We start from the raw sequence: 22,839 nt of genomic DNA on the forward strand, positions 1-22,839 counted from the left end.
GCGTCACACCCTTTTGGACTGTCTGTGTTGGTTTGTTCCCTCATGTGCCCATTGTCACACCCCCTTGGACTATTCATGTTGGTTTCTCCCTCTGTTGCCCAAATTTGGTTATTTCCTGTTCCTGTCCTAGTTTAGTCTTTATTAGTTTATCACCATCACCTGTCCTTGTATCATTATCTTGTCTTTATAAAAGTTGGTTTCAAGTCTGTGTTCTTGGTCCGATCTCAAGATTACTTTGGTGTGTGTTTCCCTGCCATTCTTGTGTGGATTTACTTGTTGTGGATGTTATTAAAAGACGTGTCATTGCATTTCGTGTTCGTGCTCCTCCAACACACAGTATATCATAACAAAACAGTAAAGTGGCATGTCTTCCCATGTTTATTTTTTTTTTTCATTTTGTAGCTGTTCAGTTTATTTAGTTATTTATTTCTTTTGGATCATGGACATTGCATCCATTACTGTTTCTCCAAGGAGGGGTGACACATTTGTAAGAGGAGCCACTAAATTCATCTTTCAAGATGGCCGAAGTCTGGAGGAATATGTGGAGGAGTTCCTCAACACATGCCGTCTTGCCTGGATTTCCCACCCACCCTCAATTATCTCCTCTTATCAGCCCTGCCACCGCTGTCTCCTGGCAGCCCCTCTGCTCACCCTCAGCCCACCATCTGTGAGGTGGGCTCTCTGTAGGTCTGCCAGTCTCCAACGGCATCATGGCTGAAGGATTCCTTGTCTTCACCTCCAGCCTCAGAGTCACGGACTCCTCGACCTAGCGACTCCACCCCGGCTCCCAGCTCCCTCATCTCTACCATCGCCCGTCGGCCCACCAGGCTCCTTCGTCCCTCCGGCTCCACCTTGGTCAGTCGTTGTCCCGCCAGCGCCTCAGGACTCCACTCCTCCGGCTGTGCCTCATCGCTCTGTCCCACCGGCTCTGTTGGGCTCCTCCCTCCTCAGTCCTCTTTCACTCCGGTTCTGCTGCAGACATCCGGATCTTCACCTCTGCCTCGGTCGCCAGAGCCTTGGGCTCCACCTTGGCCCTCTGAAATCTCGGTGTCACCCGAGATCAATGGCTCCATCTCCGCCTCGGGCTCCACCTCCATCTGCTACGCCTCAATCAGTTGGTCCCCTGGAGTTGTCAGTCCTTCCTGTCTTCTCCGTGGCTCCTCCCTCCATCGGATCGGCCCTGGACCCTTTTGTCTCCTCCATCGCCTCCGAAGCCGAAACCTCCTCCAGTACAGACTTTTTGTTTCCATCCCATACCTGCCCATTTGTCCACCTCCTAAGTCCCCTTCGTCCATCCATTCCTTTTTCTACGGTGCGAGGTCATGTCTTCTGGGAGGGGGGAGTAATGTCACACCCCTTGGACTGTCTGTGATGGTTTTTCCCTCATGTGCCCATTGTCACACCGCTTTGAACTATTCATGTTGGTTTCTTCCTCTGTTGTCCATATTTAGTTATTTCCTGTTCCTGTCCTAATTAAGTCATTATTAGTTTATCACCATCACCATCACCTGTCATAGGTATCATTGTCCTTTCATTAGTTGGTTTCAGTTCTGTGTTCTTGGTCCGATCTCGGGATTGCTTTGGTGTGTGTGTGTGTTTGTGTGTGTGTTTCCCTGCCATTCTTGTGTGGATATTATTAAAAGACTTGTCAAGACTTGACACGCTGCATTTTTCAAACCACTTCAGTGGACAGCATTACTTTATTTTTTATTTTTTTTATTGAATGAACTTTTCTGTTATCATAAAAATATATATTTTATACATTTATGCATTTGGTAGACAAATCCAAAGAATCCAAGTAACTTACATTGCATTCAGGTAGACAGTTTTGCCATGTCCACACTGTTACGCTTTTGTTTGAAAATGCATCTTTTTCTCTGCGTTTTGGCCTTCCGTCCACACTGAGATGGCGTTTTTGTCAAGTAAAACTAAGCTTTTTGAAAATGCTCTCCAAAGTGGATAAATTTGAAAACAATGTTTTCGCATTGTAGTGTGGACTATGAAAACGGAAGCTTTTGAAATTGATGACGCACATTTAGTCATGTGACACAAATTGTACCAATAGATACATAGACGCATCAGTGAATGATGAGATATTTCTGTAAATGATCCCGCCAGAAGAATTGTGTGAAAACTTATGTCTGTTCCATCTGTATAATTTTGGAGGTTTTACGTATGCACAGTAAGGCAAATTTAATGTTTTCCTATGGTTCAGAGTGGATGAGAAAATTTTGGAAAGCGCTTTGAAACGCTTGTGTGGATTAATGTCCGGATTAATGTAGACATAGCCTTTATCAGTTCATGCATTTCCTGGGACTCAAACCCATGAGCTTGGCATTGCTAGTGCATTGATAATGTTGATCTAAGACAGTGTATAACACCATTGTAGCAAAAAGAGTAAAGTGTGACAAAAGTGATTTATAAAAATGTACATGAAATGCTGTTTTTACACTGATATCACAAAATATTAAGTATATTTTCATATTTCTATGGCCATATTTATATAAAATAATATTATTTTAAATCATCTTGCAGGCTGAATAAATATACATACTCAATTCAAACATGAAAGAAATACAAAAAAGTTACATCAAAATACTGATATGGATGTGATGTCTGTGTGTTAAGCATTTTGGTAGTTTGATTAAATCGAGACATTTTTTCTGGGTAGAGCTTCTCTGTCACTCCACATTCCTATATTTGGTGAAGAGGTTGTAGAGGACCCTCAGTGTGGACTTGAGGTCACAGTTGACAATGTCTGTGGAGACACATAAAAGATCTGATCATGATCATGGTATGCAATGAGATGACTGTATAGACTGTTCATTTCAATATGAAACAATATCTTTTCTCTCTCAACATGCCTGGCATCTCAACTGCTTCTGTCAAGTGCTGCTTTCTAAATGCATTAACAACTAGATTTCCACTTTCATTAAAGAGAAATGCTCATCATCACTATATTGTAGCAGTTTTTTTTGTATCCTAGAAAGTGTCCTACAGTGTGACAAGTTATACCGAATCTGGTCAGACTTTAGTTTTAGTTCTCACTATTAACTAACTATTAACTATGACATTTGCTTTAGTGAATTTCAAATTACTGCTTATTACTAGTTATTAAGGTAGTTGTAAAGGTTAGGTGTGGGGTATGATTAAAAGGGTCATGACATGAGAAATCAAATTTGCCTTGATATAAGAGGTCTTTATATAATTAAAACATCCTGCAAGTTTCATAGCTTAAAATGTCACCTGAATACTCTGAATGCGACATTTGACACATTTGTTTTGAAGGGTTAATTCACCCCAAAATACAGATTTGACAATTATTTACTCACCCTCAAGGGATCCTAGGTGTATATGACTTCCTTCTTTCAGACGAATGCAATCAGAGTTATATTAAAAATGTTCTGGCTCCTTCAAACTTAATAATGCAATGGGTCTCCAAAACAATTCCAATAAAGCGCATCCTTCCATAAGTAAAAGTGCCTCACATAGCCCCGGGGGATGAAAATGGCCTCCAGTAGTGAAGTGAAGGGATTTTGTAAGAAAGATTGAATGTCCATTTTAAAAATGTAATAATCACTTTTCTGTACAGCTGCTTTACAACGATTTGTATTCAAATAAACTTGAATTGAATGGAATTTAATTAAATATAAATATTTTTCTTACAAAAACACATTAGTTGGCTACAGGCGGACTTTATTCACCCCCCGGAGCCGTGTGAGGCACTTTTTATTATGGATGAATGCGTTTTGTTGGACTTGTTTTGGACTGATGTAGAGAAACACCTGCCAATTGCATTATAAAGCTTGAAGGAGACAGAACAGTTTTTATTTTATATAACTCTTATTCGTCTGAAAGAAGGAAGTATTATACACCTAGGATGCCTTGAGGGTGAGTAAATAATGGGCTATTTTTAATTTTTGGGTGAACCAACCCTTTAAACAGCTTGTTTGCATCTTTGTACAGATATCTGAAAGATCCCAGCATAACAAACAAGTGGATGGTTCATTTTAATGGCATCCTGGAATCGTGTCTGAGGAATGATCTGAGTGTTTTGTTTTGTGAACAAGGCACAGTGTCATGGAGAGTTCACAAAGAAACATTTGTCGAAAGATGAAGTGCTACTAGATCTGACTGCAGCTGCATCACAAACTGTAAGTAAATAATTTCATAATACTTTGTCTAAAAATGACCATTTTTTAAAATCACGTTGTCAAAACACTCACATGCAGTAGCATGGGGCATTGATAATGTTTTCTATGCAATAACATTAGCCAATCATAACAGTGGCTGAAAGAGACCCGCCCCGTAAAACAGGTTGTTTTAGACATTTTAGAATGATGGTTGAAAATGGATGAATGCGCTTTATTGGACTTGTTTTGGACTGATGAAGAGACACACCTGCCCATTGCATTAAACAGCTTGAAGGAGCCATAACAGAGAGTCAGAATGAGGGTTGAAAATAATAATTTTTCCACTTATTAACATTATAAGTTTATAGGAAGGAAGGTAGAACATGGATGGTAGAAAACAGAATAGAAATGTTAACATGAAATCTTTGTTGATTAAAAATGTTAAAGTTTTTGGCAGCATCATGTGTCAATTTGTTATTCGCTGAGCCATTGCCAAGTTGTTCTATAACGATGTATAACGCACAGGCCCAAGTAAAAAGAGCCCACACCCACGTCAATATCATAATCTAGTCCCTAGCTATATTCAAATCTTTCACCCTGCAATAAGCAATAATAGAGATGCTTGCCTTAACAATAACCACTAATTACAGTAACACATTTTATGGCATTAAGTATTTTGCATTAAACCTCATTTTGTGAGAACCGCCCATGAGGCTTATTCTCAGTTAGATCATCTCCGCCAAATTAACCAGATGTTGTTTAAGCCTTGTGATTACACTGAGAAACTCTGCTGCAACAAATGAAATGCAATTGTCAAAGCAGCGTGCATTCGGGACATTCGCCAAAGCTTTTGAGTAAAGCAACTTCAGAACACCTCCAGCCTCATCTAACTTAACTACAATAAACTACTGTAATCAGGCAACATGTCCATGACTGTTCCTATAGAAATCAAGCACTGTGAAACCTACACAAAACACAAGCACACTGGTAATTACATGGATCTCTAATGGTCTTAGTAAAGCAAGAATATTTACCTTCTGGCCTGGGCTTTGGCTTCTCCATATTGCCATCTTGCATCAGTTCAAAGGAAAACGAAACATTGTGCACCTAATGCATAAAATGCAAAACAACATGGTGAATAAGTGACTATTTTAATACAATGATGGCTCTAAAATTTAATGTCATTTCTTTCCATGGTCCATGGAGTCTGTGCAAGTCCATGGACAGATAGATAAAACATAAATGATTTGCTTTAGAAAGTATTTACATTAATTATGTATTAAAGTCACCATTAAAAAAAAATATTATTGCATGTTAGGGGTCTTATTGTGAAAGTTTAATCCATGTATCTGTGTATTTTAGTAAAAAAAATTTACCTCATGAATTAAAAAAAAAACTTCATTCTTTTAGTCTCTTCTGCTTACTAAGCCTGCATTTATTTGATGTAAATTCAGCAAAATCAGTAATACTTTGAAATATTTTTACTACTTAAAATAACTGCTAACTTATAATAATATTAATAACTTTCTATTTGAATATATTTTAAAATGTAATTTATTCTTGTGATCAAAGCTACATTTTCAGCACCATTACTCCAGACTTCAGTGTCACATGATCCTTCAGAAATCATTCTTGCCGTTCAAGATTTTTTTATTATTATTATTTTTAATATTTTTATAAGAGTTGAGTACACTTCAGGATTATTTGATGAATAGAAATATCCAAAGATTTATTTTTTTCCGGATTTATCTGAAATAAAATGCTTTTGTAAAATGATGCACTATAACATTCAAAAGCTTGGAGTCAGTATAATTTTTTGGAAAATAAATTATAGAAATTAATTATTTTATTTGGCAAAAATTGCTTTAAATTGATCAAAAAGATGCAAGGATTTATTTTGCAGATAAATGCTGTTCTTCTGAAACCTGAAAAAAATATACTCTGTAGCTGTTTTCAACACAATAATAAAATGCTTAAAAAAATGTTTTGAGCAGCAGATCAGAATATTACTATAATTTTTTTTCAAGGATCATGTGACTGGAGTAATGATGCTAAAATTCAGCTTTGAAATCACAGGAATAAATTACATTTTAAAATATATTCAAATAGAAAAATTCTAGATTTATTCTTGTTCAAGCAATTTTTACTCCGAAATAAGTCAGAATACATAAGTAAAGTTGATAGCAATTTCTGTTATGTTTAAATTAACCATACTTTCACAGTAATTTACAGTACCTTATGATCAAAATTTTCAGGGATGAGGAAGAAGTTATAGAGGGGCACAAAGTATCCTTCTAGGAGTCCCATCAGTAAGACCAGGTAAACGCCATCAGCAAACTGGAGGAGATCACAAAACACTGACATCTTAGTTTTTGGATATCACTCTTTACTGATATTCAAGTCATGATCGTGTTACCTGAGTTTCCAGCTCTGACACCTCCAGATTCAACTTGTTTAAGTGCTTGTTCACAAATGTGATAAGAGTCTGAAAGAAGACCAAGAGATCAGAGTCAAAGAGTCAAAGCTCTCCGTTTGTAAAACCTCTTAAGATATAGTGTGTAATCTGCACTTGCCTTTTTCACCACATTCAGTTTATCTGGCGCATGGTCAAAAAGGGTATCAAAGGCGTCTCGCTCTGTGAAAAAAGACATGATTTTTCATATGCAAGGAAGCACTAGAGAACATATACTAAGTTAAATTTCATTTTTATCACTTTACAAAGATGTACAGTGGCCCCAAAAAGTATTTGGACACTAAAGGATTATGTTCCCTTTTGTCACTACCAAAACAAGGATGTTTTGGACACGACTGTTATGTTAGTGACAATTTTATTAGATAACACACAAAAAAAAAAAAAGTTTTTTAATGGGGGTTTGCACCAATTCTGTAGAATGGCTTATATATAATGATTTTAAATATCTAAATATCTAATGTAAAGGCAGTAGTGTATCTTATCTGTGAAAATGTTTTTGGGCCACTGTAAATTAATTTACAATGTTCAAATTATATATAATACACACCATATCTTCCAGACAAAGCCCTGTGGGAAAGGAAAAGGCATTATTATTTCAATATCAATTTGAGAAACAAAGGAGATCAACAATCTATTTATGTTTGAATGAAAGGGTTTTGCAAACAGCGTAAATGGCAAAATAATAAGCAAATTCAGAGGGACATATCAAGAGTGCCAGGATGAAAGGCAAACAAAAAGATTAGGGGGGAAGGGGATGCTCCGGTCCCAAGAGCGGGCCGATCAAACAGAACTGAGTTCCAGGATATTGGCCTAGTGGACGTCTGCCCAGCAGCGGCTCGTCTCCACACAGTCAATTCTGCCCCGGCAGAGGCATGTCTCAGCAGCTGCTGCCCGAGTCCACATCAGCAGCCAAGGAGCTGCTCTCTGCCTTATCTCCCAAGCTGATTTGAGCCCGCTGGACCGCTGTTAATCAGCAGCAGCAGTGGAGAGCTGGCAGAGCAACGGCTCCGGTGCTCATCGTCTAGAACCACTGCAAAGCTGCTCAGAAGCAGGAGGATCCAGCTCACACCCGACACACACACACACACACACACCCTGTACACCACAGCTCCATGACTGGCATGTCACTGCATGTTCCAGCCTCTAGATCCCTGTTTACTTTCTACTTTAACACATATAAACCAAACACACTATAATATTAAACTAAAGGATACCTGCTAGGGCTGCACGATTTTGAGAAAAAACCTAATTGCGGTTTTTCTGACAAATATTGCGATAGCGATGCAATTTTCGATTTTTGCGTTCGACACTTTTAAGTGCATAAAACTAAAATTATGAATAAAAAAATGTTGTTACTTTTATGACACAGAGGGTTAAATTAACTGCATACATAGTGATTGAGGTAATGAGATTGTTTGATGCTTCGTGATTATTAAATACCTGAACCTAAATACCAAAGAATAAGAAGACATCATGGAAATTAACTTAACCACTTGGTCATTTGTTTTTAAATTTAACAATCTTAAACACTGAAAAATAGAAAATTAATTCTTATTAGTTTTAGATTTTACGTCGACATACTTTACATTTAGCATTCTTTTGCTCCACGTCATTCTTCACTAATCCAAAATAAGTCCAAACAGCTGAAGTACCACTAGTGGTGCAACGGATCACAAAACTCACGGTTCGGATCATATCATGGATTTTGAATCACGGATCGGATCATTTTTCGGATCAGCAAAAAACAAACAAAACAAAAAAAAAGTTTGTTTTTTTACTAATTACTGAATGCTTACATTAAGTACTTCTAATCCACAGCAAAAACTACTAGCTGAACTAATAAAATCAGTAACAAAACAAGAATAATTACACAAATGACAAGTGTAGATGGATACAACATAAAGTTACTAATAAAATCAATAATCATAGAATTCAGGTGCGGAGATTTAATAATAAATTGTAAAATAACTAGTGCTTCTCACTGCAGGTATTTATAGGACGCTGTCTCTTTAAGGCCAAATGTTCGCTGAAGACATACGACTGTGTTTACCAGAACACCAAAACGGGTATTTAAACAGAACTTTGTATGTACGTTTCCGTCCAAATAGAAGTTAAAGAGGAATCAATCTGTGTATATCGCACCTCTCTCTCTCTCTCTCTCTCTCTCTCTCTCTCTTTCTCTCTGTGTGCGTGCTCGCTTCAGGTGTGTGCGGCAGCGGCAAAAAATAAAAAATCAGCATGCGTGTTCCCTTTTTAAATTGTTTGAATTGGTAAATTGGCAAACATGTGCTAATTATAAACTTTTACTCTATGATGGTTAAATTTAACAGTTAATCCGCGAATCACATGCGTGCCGAACCGTGGGGGTTGGTCCGTTTCTGATTGGCCAGCACAGAGCCATACAGAGAGATCTCTCTGTATGGCTCTGGGCCAGCAAGCCAGGAACGCGAGATTCGATCATTTTGATTGGCTAATAGGTTTGTCACTCAAATGTCAGAGGCGGGGGAAAAAACCTCAGCCTCCTGAGGTTAGGTTATTGCGGGAGTTAAAACCTCAATATCGATGCGATAAAGGTTAATCGTGCAGCCCTAATACCTGCTTTATATTTCCGTTCTCTGTCTAGCTTTTTGTTCATATTGATACATTTTCCCCCAAAAGGATCTGTTTTTGTTTCGCAAAGGTATTAGCATTATAAATGCATTTTTAGCATAAATTATGCATCAGTGCATTCCATTTGAATAAGGATGGTAATTTTAGAATATTTTAAAAAGAGAACTAATTAGGAAAAGAAGAAAATACATACAGTAAGTGCAAACTGAATTTTGTGAACTCTTAACTCTATGTTATTTACAATTAATTGACAATGTATTATAGTTTAAATTTATATTTAATCCTTGTGCAACCTTATTGACATTTTTGTCTAGATAGTGCCATTTTTTCAAGTTTGGCATAAAACGCAAATACTCGCTTTATTCCTGTTTTCTGCTCATGCATATTATAGTCTATTATAAAGTCAATTATGCAACTATAGTTTTGTGGGTATGTTGGAATGGATGTCAGAGTGTGGTTTGTATGTGTGTTCTAAAAAAAATGTTTGTGTGTGTGTACCTGTAATGTTTGAGCGAGAGAAATGATACTGTATATGCCAGCAGAGCTTCGCTGGAATCTAATGGGAAAAGTTTGATACTGCACCCAAACAAAACCTTACTAAAAGCTCATTTTTTGAGATATCAACCTCAAATTTGGAACACAACTTGTTTAGATGTATGGCTTTGATTTTCAATCCATTTTTGAGTTCAAAATGTTTTATAAAATACATATTTTATATAAAAATTGCTCATAAATCATTTTCATAAACTTAAACCTTGGTTTTAATTATTTACAACTTTTTAAACATCAAATAATCTGCCAAAGGTCTTCTTTAAAATGAGACCAAACTTAAGTCTGTACTCCCAAGCTTCAAATTTTCATAAAAAAAATTTCTGACATGGACTTTTTTTGTCCTCTTTGAACCTATGCGTAACTTTTTTTAATTGACGCACAAGGGTTAATGCAATTAGTTGACCTTAGGAGGGTTGACCCAATAAACTACCTGTATTTATATCTTTGAAATATGTTGAATATACTGACAAGCAATTAAGATAAACTAATATACAGTATATTTTAATGTAATTTTTTTACTAAAACTTGTGTCATGTATTTAAAAATATCTATGTAATTAAACATTTATAATGATGAATTAAATTTATAATTTAGTACATTTCAAATATATTAACTTTTACATGTAATATCAAATTAGATAGTTTAAATGAACAGTAATTTTACAAGTATTTTCTGTGTGCTTTAGTATGTTAGTCAACACATCACAATAAATGTTTTTCTTTGCATACACTTCTTTGCATACAAAAAATTGAAACATAATGATTCAAAATTACATTTAAAGGAAAACATTTGATTTGACATTATTTCAAGCACACTTTTTAAAACTGTACTTAAGCTTGTTAAGAAACATGAAAGTGTATACTCTTTAAGTACACTTCCAAAACAAAAATTTACAGATAATTTAATCACCCCTTGTTATCCAAGATGTTCATGTCTTTCTTTCTTCAGTTGTAAAGAAATAATGTTTTTTGAGGAAAACATTTCAGAATTTTTCTCCATATAGTTGACTTCTATGGTGCCCTGGGTATGAATGTCCAAAATGCAGTTTAAATGCAGCTTTAAACAATCCCAAATGTGGTTGTAAGCAATCCTAATTGAGGAAGAAGGGTCTTATCTAGCGAAACAATAAATTTTTTGTTGTTTTGTTTTTCGTTTTTTACCTCAAACGCTGATCAAAATAACCAATCGTTTCGCTAAATAAGACTCTTCCTCGGCTGGGATCATTTACAACCGCATTTGGGACCGTTTGAGACGGCATTTAAACTGCATTTTTGTTCAAACTCGGCGCACCGTAGAAGTCCACTATATGGAGAAAAATCCTAAAAATTTTTCCTCAAAGAACACAATTTATTTATGACTGAAGAAAGACAGACATGAACATCTTGGATGACAAGGCGATGAGTACATTATCTGTAAATTTTGGTACTGAAAGTGAAATTCTCCTGTAAGGTGACCTTATCATTAATATTATATTATATAACAGTTTTTTTTTCTAATATACTTTTAAGGTTTGAAATACCCTACAGCTGTTAAGCATCGTGAACTAACAATGAAGAGCTTTTTTAACAGCATTTATGAATCTTGGTTTATATAAATGTAATGTTTATTTATAAATTACATTGTTGGTCATTGTTATTTCATCACCTAATGCTATCTGTAGAGGTAAAGTATGTTGTAAAGTTTCATTCTTTTATTTGCAATACTGTAATGAATAAACATACCCAATGTTGCCTGTAATTTCTTCCTGAACCTGCCGAGACTGAAGTATTCCCTCTCGTTTCTGTTGGAATAGAGAAACATTTTACTAAATAATGAGAAAGGAGCAAGAAACAGTTTACAACAAGTGCATTGTATCAAATGCTCATTTAAATGTAAGTACACAGTAGTTAAGGCCACCTAATATAAAGTGGGATCAAATTACCACTGTATTGGTTACTGTACACAAGCAGAATGAATATCTGTATAAATGTAAAATCTTATTCTTATGTTAATTGCCACGGTGGGACAAATTACATGAGAATGGATTTATGACCATCTACACAGAAATTCACTCTGCTCATGTTTCACAATTAAAGCCCATTATGACAAAACCCTTAAATAAAACAGTATAGCAACTGAGAAGCATAAAGCGAATGAAAAAGCTATACATTATGAACCGAAAATAAAAGCACCTGAACCACTACAACTTGAATGGACACATGGTCTGGCAGTCTAATAGGGGCCCGGAAATGCTGAGAAAGAGCCACCAGCAGGTGAAGAATGGCCACAATGTTCTTAGCATGAACAGCTGAGAAATACACAAAAGAATAAACAGCAGGAGCAAAAGCTGAAATGCCTTCTGAATGTATACAAATTTTAAGTACATTCTACATTCATCACAATGAATGGAAAGGTCAACAGTGGAACATGCTAACATGTACGTTACATCCATCAGTGACTCTCAGCAGGTGGATTGCAACCCAAACATGATTGGCAGCAATTGCTGGCAGCAAGGAAAAGTATTGCTAAATGCAATTTATAACACAAACATTAATAATATCAATAAAATTACCGCACAATAGAGTCACATTCACAAGTGGATCCTGTTGTTAAAGGAATAATTCACCCAAAAAAGAACATTTGTGAAAATGTACTCACTCTCAGGCCATTCAAGATGTAATAGTTTGTTTCTTCATGGAGAAATCCAGTGCATCAATTAACATCTTATGAAGTGAAAAGCTCAGTGATGGAAGCAACGTTTTAAAGTTTTAAAACTTACATGCAGCCCTTTGCTTCACAAGTCTTGTGATGTTGTTTTGTCATGCTTTTATCAGCTGTTTGGACTCTCATTCTGACGGCACCCATTCACTGCAGAGGATTTGTTGTGAGCAAGTGATATAATCATAAATTTCTCAGAATCTGTTCAAATGAAGACACAAACCTGTCTACATCTTGGATGGCCTGAAGATAAGTAAATTTTAATTTTAGGGTGAATTATTCCTTTAATACATTTTCCAAATTATCAGTGACAAATTTAGCATGTTCCTATTTATTACTGAATATTCAATGCAATTAATGAAACTATCAAATATTGATTTTAAAATCAAATTTGTTTTTACTTTTGTGCAATAAACTGTATACAGTATGCTCATCTAATGAATCACTGATCAACCCAGTGACCACAATTTGCATAAAAAAAACGAACTGTTGCAAAAGGGATAGACGGCTGGCAACGAACAAGTAATAGAGTGTATAAAGCATATAACGCGAATGAAAAAAAGAGGTCAAAGCTACATACAGTCAACATTCCATTTAATGTTCCTGGAGGGAACTTTGAGAGTGTCATTGATCTTTTCCAGAACGGTCTGCAGCTTTTGTTTCTGAGCGATCTCACACTGAGTCACCTCAGCCACATTCAGCTTCTCTCCCTCCAGGTTCTCTGGGAATAAATACACAATTTATAGGTTACACAAAGAAGTACTGCGTCTTATTGGAACAACAATACAGGCTCTTTTCCAAAACAGATTCCTCACCAAAGAGTTTTTGAAGAACTTGCCCATCATAGACGTCTTCAGCTAGATCCTTAACAATGATTCGCTCTCCCACCAACACGTCATTGATCCAATCAATGAGCACCTGTCATGAAAGATCGGAGAACAGGAGATGTATGGGATCTTTGATAAATTACTAATTGAAAAATGCATGTAAAAAAAACGATTGCACTGCAAAACTACACTTACGAGTTACAAGTTAATCATCATTGCTTGCTTTTGTGGATTGTGGTTCTATTATGAGATAGTAAATGTCTCAACATTCAAATATCGTTTCTTGATATTGTACAGTGCCTTGCACTGTCCATTTTTTATGTTGCTGCCTTATATAAAACTCCTTTAAATTTGCTTTAAAATGCTTTAAACTTTTTTCCACTTCAATCTACACTCCATAAGCCATAATGACAAAGAAACAGTTTATTAACATCTTTGCACATTTATTAAAAATAAAAATCTTAAATGATTCCATTGCATAAGTATTCATACCCTTAACTTACTACTTAGCTAAAGCACTTTTACAGCCTCAAGTCTTTTTGGGTATGATGCAACAAGCTTTGCACATCAGCATTGGCAATTATCTGGCATTCTTTGCCTCACCTCTTCTCCTCTCAAGCTCTGTGAGGTTGGATGGGGGCAGACGCACATTTTCAGGCTTCTCCAGAAATGTTTGATTGGGTTCAAGCCCAGGTTCTTGCTGGGCCACTCAAGGACATTCAACAAAGTTGTCTTTTAGCCACTCTTGCTGTGTACTTAGGGTCATTGTCCTGTTGGTAGGTTAACCTTCTGCCCAGTCTATGGTTCTGAATGTTCTGGGCTGGGTTTTCATTAAGGCTATCTCAAAACTTTGGTGTATTGAGCTTTTTTCTACTCTGACAAGTCCTTCAGTCCCTGCCGCTGAAAAACAGCCCCACAGCATGAGGCTGCTACCAACACACTTTACTTTTGGGATAGTACTCTGCGGGTGATGAGCAGTGCCTGCTTTCCTTCAAACATAATGCTTGGAATGGAGATTCATCAGACCCGTTTCTCACAGTCTGAGGGTCCTTTAGGTGCTTTTTTGACAATTCCAAGAATGTTTTCATGTGGTGAAGATTGAGTTTGGCCACAACGTCATAAAGACTGGATTGGTGGAGTGTTACAGTGACAGTTACAGTCTGTCCTTCTGTAGATTTCTCCACATATGATGATGGAGCTCAACTAGAATGACCATCAGGTGTTTCAGGCAATATGAATGCTCCCGAGCGAAACTGTCTCAGATAAGGTTATGAATACTTGCAATGCAATGGAATCTTTTAAGTTTTTATTAAATTTGCAATGATGTTAAAAAAAACAGATTTTTTTTCTTTGCCATTATAGTGTATGGAGTGTAGATAGATGTGGGGAAAAGTAATATAAAGCAGTATAACTTAAAGGGGTCATTAGATGTTGTTTGAACATTAATGTGTGTTGGCAGTTTGTGTACACAGCCACTCTTCATTCGTGATGCAGCTTCGCCCACAGCAGAAGTGAGTATAAGGGCTTTTTATGTATCTTTGCAAATGGCCTTTCTTAAAGGAACACTCCACTTTTTTTGGAAATAGGCTCATTCTCCAACTCCCCCCAAGTTAATAAGTTGAGTTTTACCGTTTTAAAATCCATTCAGCCGTTCTCCTGTTCTGGCGATATCACTTTTAGCATAGCTTAGCATAGATCATTGAATCCTATTAGACCAATAGCATCGCGTTCAAAAATGACCAACGAGTTTTGATATTTGTCCTATTTAAAACTTGACTCTTCTGTAGTTATATCGTGTACTAAGACCGGTGGAAATGCAAAGCTGCGATTTTCTAGGCTGATAAGATTAGGAACTACACTTTCATTCCGGCGTAATAGTCAAGGAAGTTTGCTGCCGTAATATGGCCGAAGCAGGCAGAGTATTATCAGAAATGAGTTCCCAGCTAGTTTAGCATTTGCACATGTGCTGCGTGGTATTACTGCTCCTGCTTCAGCCTTATTACGGCAGCAAACTTCCTTGACTATTACGCCAGAATGGGAGTGTAGTTCCTAATCTTATCAGCCTAGAAAATTGAAGCTTTGCATTTCCACCAGTCTTAGTACACGATATAACTACAGAAGAGTCAAGTTTTAAATAGGACAAATATCGAAACTCGTTGGTCATTTTTGAACGCGATGCTATTGGTCTAATAGGATTCAATGATCTATGCTAAGCTATGCTAAAAGTGATATCGCCAGAACAGGAGAACGGCTGAATGGATTTCAAAACGGTAAAACTCAACTTATTAACTCGGGGGGAGTTGGAGAATGAGCCTATTTCCAAAAAAAGTGGAGTGTTCCTTTAATAATGTGCTAGTTAGCAAGTTTCGCAGCTAAAAGCGGCTAAATTCGGCTAAAGCAGGGACTTTGGCTAAAGTAAACATTACGGCTCATCATCCCACTGCAGAGAGGGGCGGGGCAAGCAGAGATCATTATCATTTAAAGGAGCATGCAACAGAATAATTAGCTCTAAAAAGGGCTGATTTTGACAAGGTAAAAAGAGTTTTTTACACTACCATTGAGAAATTTTAACCAAAGTATGTTATAGATTTCTCATTAGGACCCTAAAGAATCCTTTCAACTTGTGTAAAATAGGCATTCGATGACCCTTTTAAGGCAGCAACATAACAAAACGTGAAAAAATGAAGCAGTATGAATACTTTTGCAATAAGTATTATATATACACAATTATAAATATACAAACTGCACTAAATAATTTTGGTACGAGTTGAAGCTCTCAGTGAACATCTCAAAAATGGCAAAACTTGTGAAGAAGATTGAAGAAGGAGTTTGTATTACAATCATTTTGGAGCTGATTTACCTTCATTAGCTCTTGGAGTTTGGGATCGTTCCTTGAGTTGGGATCAACCATGGTACGGACTTCATTCTCATCTTTTGAGAGATAAATGGGAAATACAGCAGCTTTTAGTATGACAGAGGCTGTGTAGTTCAAGTCTGAATCATCACTTATGTTGAGAAATTTTACCAAGCATGGTGTCTTCAGGGTCCAGCTCAAATGGAGTGGGGCTGAGTGGCAGGTTAATCGCATTCATTCCCTCCTCCTGGAGCTCAGACACTATAAAAGGAAATGCAGCACTATATCAATAACATACAATACGAATGTAATTAAAAAGGGTTTCTCTTGAACCACTTTATGCTCAATGTGATGAAATGAATTGTCCTTTCAATTTCAACGCACTATAAAAATACACTGTAATTTTCAGAGCTCTGAACTTGGGACCTTTTACTGACCCTTAGCTGAACCTCTGCAAAGGTGGATGTTCTGTCTCACAGAGACAGTGAAAAAAGAAGCCTTGACTAATATTATCAGTCAGTCTGAGGAATATAATATTAAAAATATATACTGCACTTTATGCCATGACCTCATAAAATGTACCGCCATCTAGCAGCAATTCTCAAACAACTGGCAGAGCTGAACACACAGCTCTTTTGAAGCTGTGCCTCTCATCGCTGGAGGTCAGTTATGCAGTATTGGCCTCAGTGGGGAGGGGGCTACTCAAAGCGTCTCATTTAATGCTATGCATTCATCCCTGAACACGTTCAGCTTAACAAAAGAACTACAACTCAGACCTTCAATCAATAAATTGTGCAATATTCCTTAAAATAGAGAATGAGAAACCAATATAAAAACACATTTTAACATTATGTTGAAGTTGAAGTTATACTACATTTTTTCGAAATATTCTTTATATATATTTTAGTTTTATATAAAATATTTGTTGTATTATTACAAATATGCAATACTTAAAATATTTATATCAAAATATAAGTATTTTAAGTATTGCATAATATATACATAATATGCAAAGACAACTATATGCAAGCCATTTGCAGTGTTATAATTTTCATGTGAAAATAAAATACACTTAAGCATATATACTTTCAAAAAAGTATACTTATAAATAAACATTTTAAATAATAAATAAATAATAATTGTAATTTTTTTCAGACATGTAATAGCATTTTATTATCATTAAATATAACTATTATTATTCAAATATATAAAATTCATTAAGTTGAACTTTAAAGTGGTTTTATTAACCTACTTAGGTAGGATTTAAGTAAATGTAATTTCATAATTACTTTTATTGTCTTAAAAATATGTTGGGCTGCCAAATGTGCTAACAAGCATTTATGATACTAAAATATTATTTGCTGTAATTTCTATGTGATATTTCTTAATATATATATATATATATATATATATATATATATATATATATATATATATATATATATGTGTGTGTGTGTGTGTGTGTGTGTGTGTGTGTGTGTGTGTGTGTGTGTGTGTGTGTGTGTGTGTGTGTGTGTGTGCGTGTGTGTTTATTTTTTTGCATATTTTACTATTTAAAATAACGGTTTTCTATTTGAATATATTTTGAAATCCCATTTATTCCTGTGATTTCAAAGCTGAATTTTTAGCATTATTACTCAAAAATCATTCTAATATTATAATTTGCTACTCAAAAAAACATTTATTATTATAGTAGAATGTTTTTTTTTTTAGATTTTTCTGATGAATAGAAAGTTCAGAAGAACAGCATTCATCTGAAAAAGAAATATTTTCTAACATTATAAATGTCTTTATTATCACTTTTGATCAATTTAAAGCATCCTTGCTAAATAAAAGTATTAATTTCTATAATACATATATACTGACTTCAAGCTTTTGAATGGTATAGTGTATAATGTTACAAAAGCTTTTTATTTCTGATAAATGCTGATCTTTGGATCTTTCTACTCATCAAAGAATGTACTCAACTGTACTTAATAGTAGTAAAAAAATCTTGAACAGCAAATAATGTGACACTGAAGACTGGAGTAATGATGCTGAAAATTTAGATTTGATCACAGGAATAATTTACATTTTACAGTTTTCTCTTTACTTTGGATCAAATAAATGTAGGATTGGTGAGCAGAAGAGACTTCTTTCAAAAACATTACAAATCTTACTGTTCAAAAACTTTTGACTGGTAGTGAATATGTTTAAGATTTAAATAATTCAACAGAATTAAGTGCATTTCTTTTTCGCAAGGGATTGTCACTCTATTAACATGAATATGCTGTCAGTGGCAAATGTGTCATTAAATGGCTCACTACTGCTATAGTGCACATTGGACATGTAACTCTCAAACCTGTTAACACAATAGTGACAGTTGATGCTTATAGATTAAGCGTCTAAATCTTGCTGTTCCATTGAATCTTTCATTTAATTGACCCTGTCTGCCATCCTGTGAATCAGAACATGTGGCGTCTCAACCAGCCCTCATGCAGGTGATCTTCTAAACACCCTCTCTGTCTCCATCTGCCCAGTGGCCCCATCAATACCGGCCAATCACTAAAGCAATGCTGCAGCACATCCCTGTGAGAGGCAGTCCAGAAGAAGAATCGGTACAGATCCCTAGAGATATTGACATCCTGTTTTTAATCAACACTCAATCCTGCCATGGCTGCTTCTAACATGTCTTAAACAGGGTCATTTGAGGGCAAGGGAAGCAACTTCTCGGCTTTACAGTGAACTTGCAGGTTTAAAACATATACATGACAGCTGATTTACAGCTTCTAAATGAACTTCTGATATTTTTATTTCTCTTGGAGTGCCAGTTTGTACTCCCTGTTGTGGTTTGAGGTTCTTTCTCTGTAAATAAACACACCAGCAAACTAAATATATCTCTTTCCACACGGGACCAAACAACCAAAGCCAAGTGATTTTATCTCTTCAATACTGATGCATGAAATATAATGAAATATATACATAACACAACTCAAACAGTCAAGTTTAGATTCATTTAAAGTTCATTTTTGTCGTTGTTATCCCTTCTTGTTGCACTTGTGTTGGTCAAAAATGACCTATTTACTGATAAAGAAAATGTAATCATTATATCCAGTAGAAATTATTCTAAATTAAGTTAAATGGTGGTGTTGTAACAAAATGAAGCAACTTTTTTTACAGTATACTGTAGGGTTATATACATAATTGTAATGTGAAAATATGAAGTAATATTTTCTTATTACATATTTACCCAACCTCTCACAATAAGTATTTAAGAGCCACTTCTCTTCCTTATATGGTCACAGTGAGTGGAGACGTGCAGCCTTGTGTAAACACTAGCATAGTTGAGTCTACTGTATATCAACAACAGTGCAACTGTACTTACACTTCATTGTCAGAATAAAATACAACATGACAAACAAAAGAAAGAAAAATAATTTCTAAGATTAAAAGCGCCTATAGCATAACTATACAGCATGTTGAATTTTTATTTAGGCTATATGTAGCTGTTTAATGAGCTTTTTTGTATCACGTACTACACTGTAAATATAAAATGAAACACAAATATAGTGTTCTGACAGATACATGCCTAAACATCAATGAGTTTAAAAGAGCAGAGAGATTTGTTTGACATGCATAGGAACAAGATAGCCTATTATCTCGGCTATCCGTGGATTTAAGTTGAATTCACACCTTCTTTTGCCTTTTTCCTTCTTGATAAAGTTCCTCCAAGTTTCCCAAGAAAAGTGTCATCTTTTTTCCTGGAGGAAGGCGACTTCGGAGTGGGAGATTTCGGTGAGGACGGTGTTTTCTGCGGTGAAGAAGCCATTTGATAAGCAACACAATAAACGCGCCTGTTATCTAGACGTGCAGACTGCAGAGCGAATAGCTGATTTAAAGTTGTGGAGACTTCTTGAATTCCACCAAACGGAAGTGGAATTCTAAACATTCGTGTAATGACCCTCTCTTGCTTCCCTTCAGCAGCAGGAGCGTTTCCCAGTCCCGCCCTCACTGACTGACCGACTGACTGACTGGATGCTACTTTCGCTTTACAGATTTACCGTCATTTCTTATCAGCGTCTGTTTTGCCTTTTAATTTAATCTCTATTACAGTTGCGGTCAAGTTTACATACATCTCGAAGAATCTGAAAAATGTTAATTATTTTACCAAAATAAGAGGAATCATACAAAATGCATGTTATTTTTTATTTAGTAGGCCTACTGACCTGAATAAAATATTTCAGATTAAAGACGTTTACATATAGTACACAAAAGAAAATAGTTGAATTTATAAAAATGACCCTGTTCAGAAGTGTACTTGATTCTTAATACGGTTGTTACTTGAATGATCCACAGCTGTTTTTTTTTTTTTTTTTTAATGCATTTAACGTTTTTCCTTCTGGAGCATCAGTGAGTGTTTGAACATTCTGTAATATGAGTTCCTCAGTTGTCCTTAGTAAAGATGGATCTTAAAAGCATACAGTCATTGTTGGGTTCAAATTCACAAAAATGATGAAAAACCAAAGAATTGGACCTGAAGGATTTTTCTGAAGGACAGTGGGCAGTTTAACTGTTCAGGACAAACAATAGACTCACAAAGAACTATCACTAAAACACACACACACACAGTGTATATACATTTTTGAACAGGGTCATTTTTATAAATTCAATTATTGTTATCTCTTGTGGACTATATGTAGCCTAAACATCTCTTATGTGTAATATCTCATTCAGGTCAGTGCTAAATAAAAAATAACATGCATTTTGTATCATCCCTCTTATTTTGGTCAAATAATTAACATTTTGCAGATTCTGCAGGGTGTATGTAAACTTTTGACCTCAACTGTATATGTTGTAATACACTACCAGTCTAAAGTTTTTGAACAGTAAGATTTTTATTGTTTTTTAAAGAATTCTCTTCTGCTCACCAAGCCTGCATTTATTTGATCCAAAATACAGCAAAAGCAGTAATACTGTGAAATATGTTTACTATTTAAAAGAACTGCTTTGTATTTGAATATTTTAAAATGTAATTTATTTTCCTGTGATCAAAGCAAAATTTTCAGCATCATTACTTTAGCCTTCAGTGTCACATGATCCATCAGAAATCATTCGAATATGCTGATTTGCTGTACAAGAAATATATTTTTTTATTATTATCAATATTTATATATATATATATATTTATATATTTATATATTTACTTATAGAAAACATACAAAAACATTTATAATCTTACAAAAGATTTCTATTTCAGATAAATGTTGTTCTTCTGAACTTTCTATGCATCAAAGAAACCTATACAAATTCTACTCAGCTATTTTGAACATAAAAAAAAAATAAAAAATAAATAAAATAATATTAATAATAATAAATGTTTTTTGAGTAGCAATTCAGAATATTAGAATGATTTCTAAAGGATCATGAGTCTTGAGTAATAATGCTAAAAATTCAGCTTTGAAATCACAGGAATAAATTACATTTTAAAATATATTCAAATAGAAAACAGTTATTTTAAATAATAAATAAATATTTCAAAATGTTACTGTTTTTGCCGTACTTTAAATTAAGCAAATGCAGGCTTGGTGAGCAGAAGATACAAAAAAAAATACAAATTCCTACTGTTCAAAAACCTTTGACTGGTAGTGTATTGTAAATATTAATCTCATAGCAGTTAGTTTCTTTGATCACAATATCACATGACAACATTTCTGTTGCCATATTTTATGGCATGCATGCTAAAGAAATATTATGGGTGTTTATCAATAACTTTCTCAAACCAATAAAATGTCTTTACCTACATGAACTGACATCATTCTGCAGTAAGTGACATTCTTTTGGTGGGAAGACATAAATATTAGCGGTGATGTTGTTGTTTTTAGTTGGTTTGTCCCACTTTAAAACACTTCATCCCGTTTGATAAAATTGCAAAAAGATAATACGATAATATTAACAATTCAAAAGATGGTTAGAAATGTAAAAAGAAATTTAAAGTTGACAGCCTCGTGTAAACTAATTGTCAGTTCTTCGCTGAGGAACGGCACTTCATCATGTTAGTCGTCTTGATAAGTTTCTCATCATGTGTAAATAATCAAGTTATAATTAATAAAAGTTCAACAGGTATTTCTGAAAGTTTTATGTATATATAGAGTTTTTTCTCGATGCGTCATCAATCGTCCATATTGGTGGCACTGAATGTAAAAAATGCCACTGAACCGAATGAAACTTGCATATTTTGCTGATTATTGCTGCTGAAAATGGTCATGGAAATTATTGTCATGTTTTGGGCTATACTAATCGCTCAGACCAGTAGTGCTAAAAAGACTGCCAAAAGTTATAACAAATCAAGGAGAAGAGTCCATAAAACTGCCTGAGAAACAAAAGGCGTTTGTGGTTGGCCAAACTGAACCGCAGGGCAAGAATCTTGACAACATTTGTGTTTGTTCTTATTATTTCCAGTCAAATAGGTCAAATATTAGCCTAATATTTTAATTTATACTGCTTGTACATATCTTTACCACCTATAGGCCTATGTCACACTTCCTGCTTCCGGAACGCGGAGTAGGGAAATAGAACTTCTGGTCATTGCTAAATTCTAGCTTAACTAGATTTCTCATTAGAGTGGTGGTAGCTTCGCTGTTTTCTGAATCAAATAGCTTTTCAGTAGCTAAGCTCTTTTTTTGATCAAGTAGCGCGGTAGCGTCAACAAAAGCT

The 22,839-nt window shown here is 35.2% G+C and overlaps 1 protein-coding gene across 1 annotated transcript; it reads right to left on the minus strand.

Moving 5' to 3' along the window:
- Positions 1-1,703: 1,703 nt before the first annotated feature.
- On the minus strand, positions 1,704-20,119 carry parvab (parvin, alpha b). Its single transcript, XM_073835666.1, has 13 exons — positions 19,819-20,119; positions 16,318-16,407; positions 16,153-16,223; positions 13,281-13,383; positions 13,046-13,186; positions 11,940-12,055; positions 11,490-11,548; positions 7,154-7,173; positions 6,707-6,768; positions 6,550-6,618; positions 6,369-6,470; positions 5,168-5,240; positions 1,704-2,758 (listed from the first exon to the last, which is right to left on the minus strand). The coding sequence occupies exons 1-13, from the start codon at positions 20,072-20,074 to the stop codon at positions 2,682-2,684; spliced, it is 1,239 nt and encodes a 412-aa protein (XP_073691767.1). The 5' UTR covers positions 20,075-20,119; the 3' UTR covers positions 1,704-2,681.
- Positions 20,120-22,839: the final 2,720 nt, after the last annotated feature.

Source organism: Garra rufa, chromosome 3 (assembly GCF_049309525.1).
Source record: "Garra rufa chromosome 3, GarRuf1.0, whole genome shotgun sequence".
Lineage (NCBI taxonomy): Eukaryota > Metazoa > Chordata > Actinopteri > Cypriniformes > Cyprinidae > Garra > Garra rufa.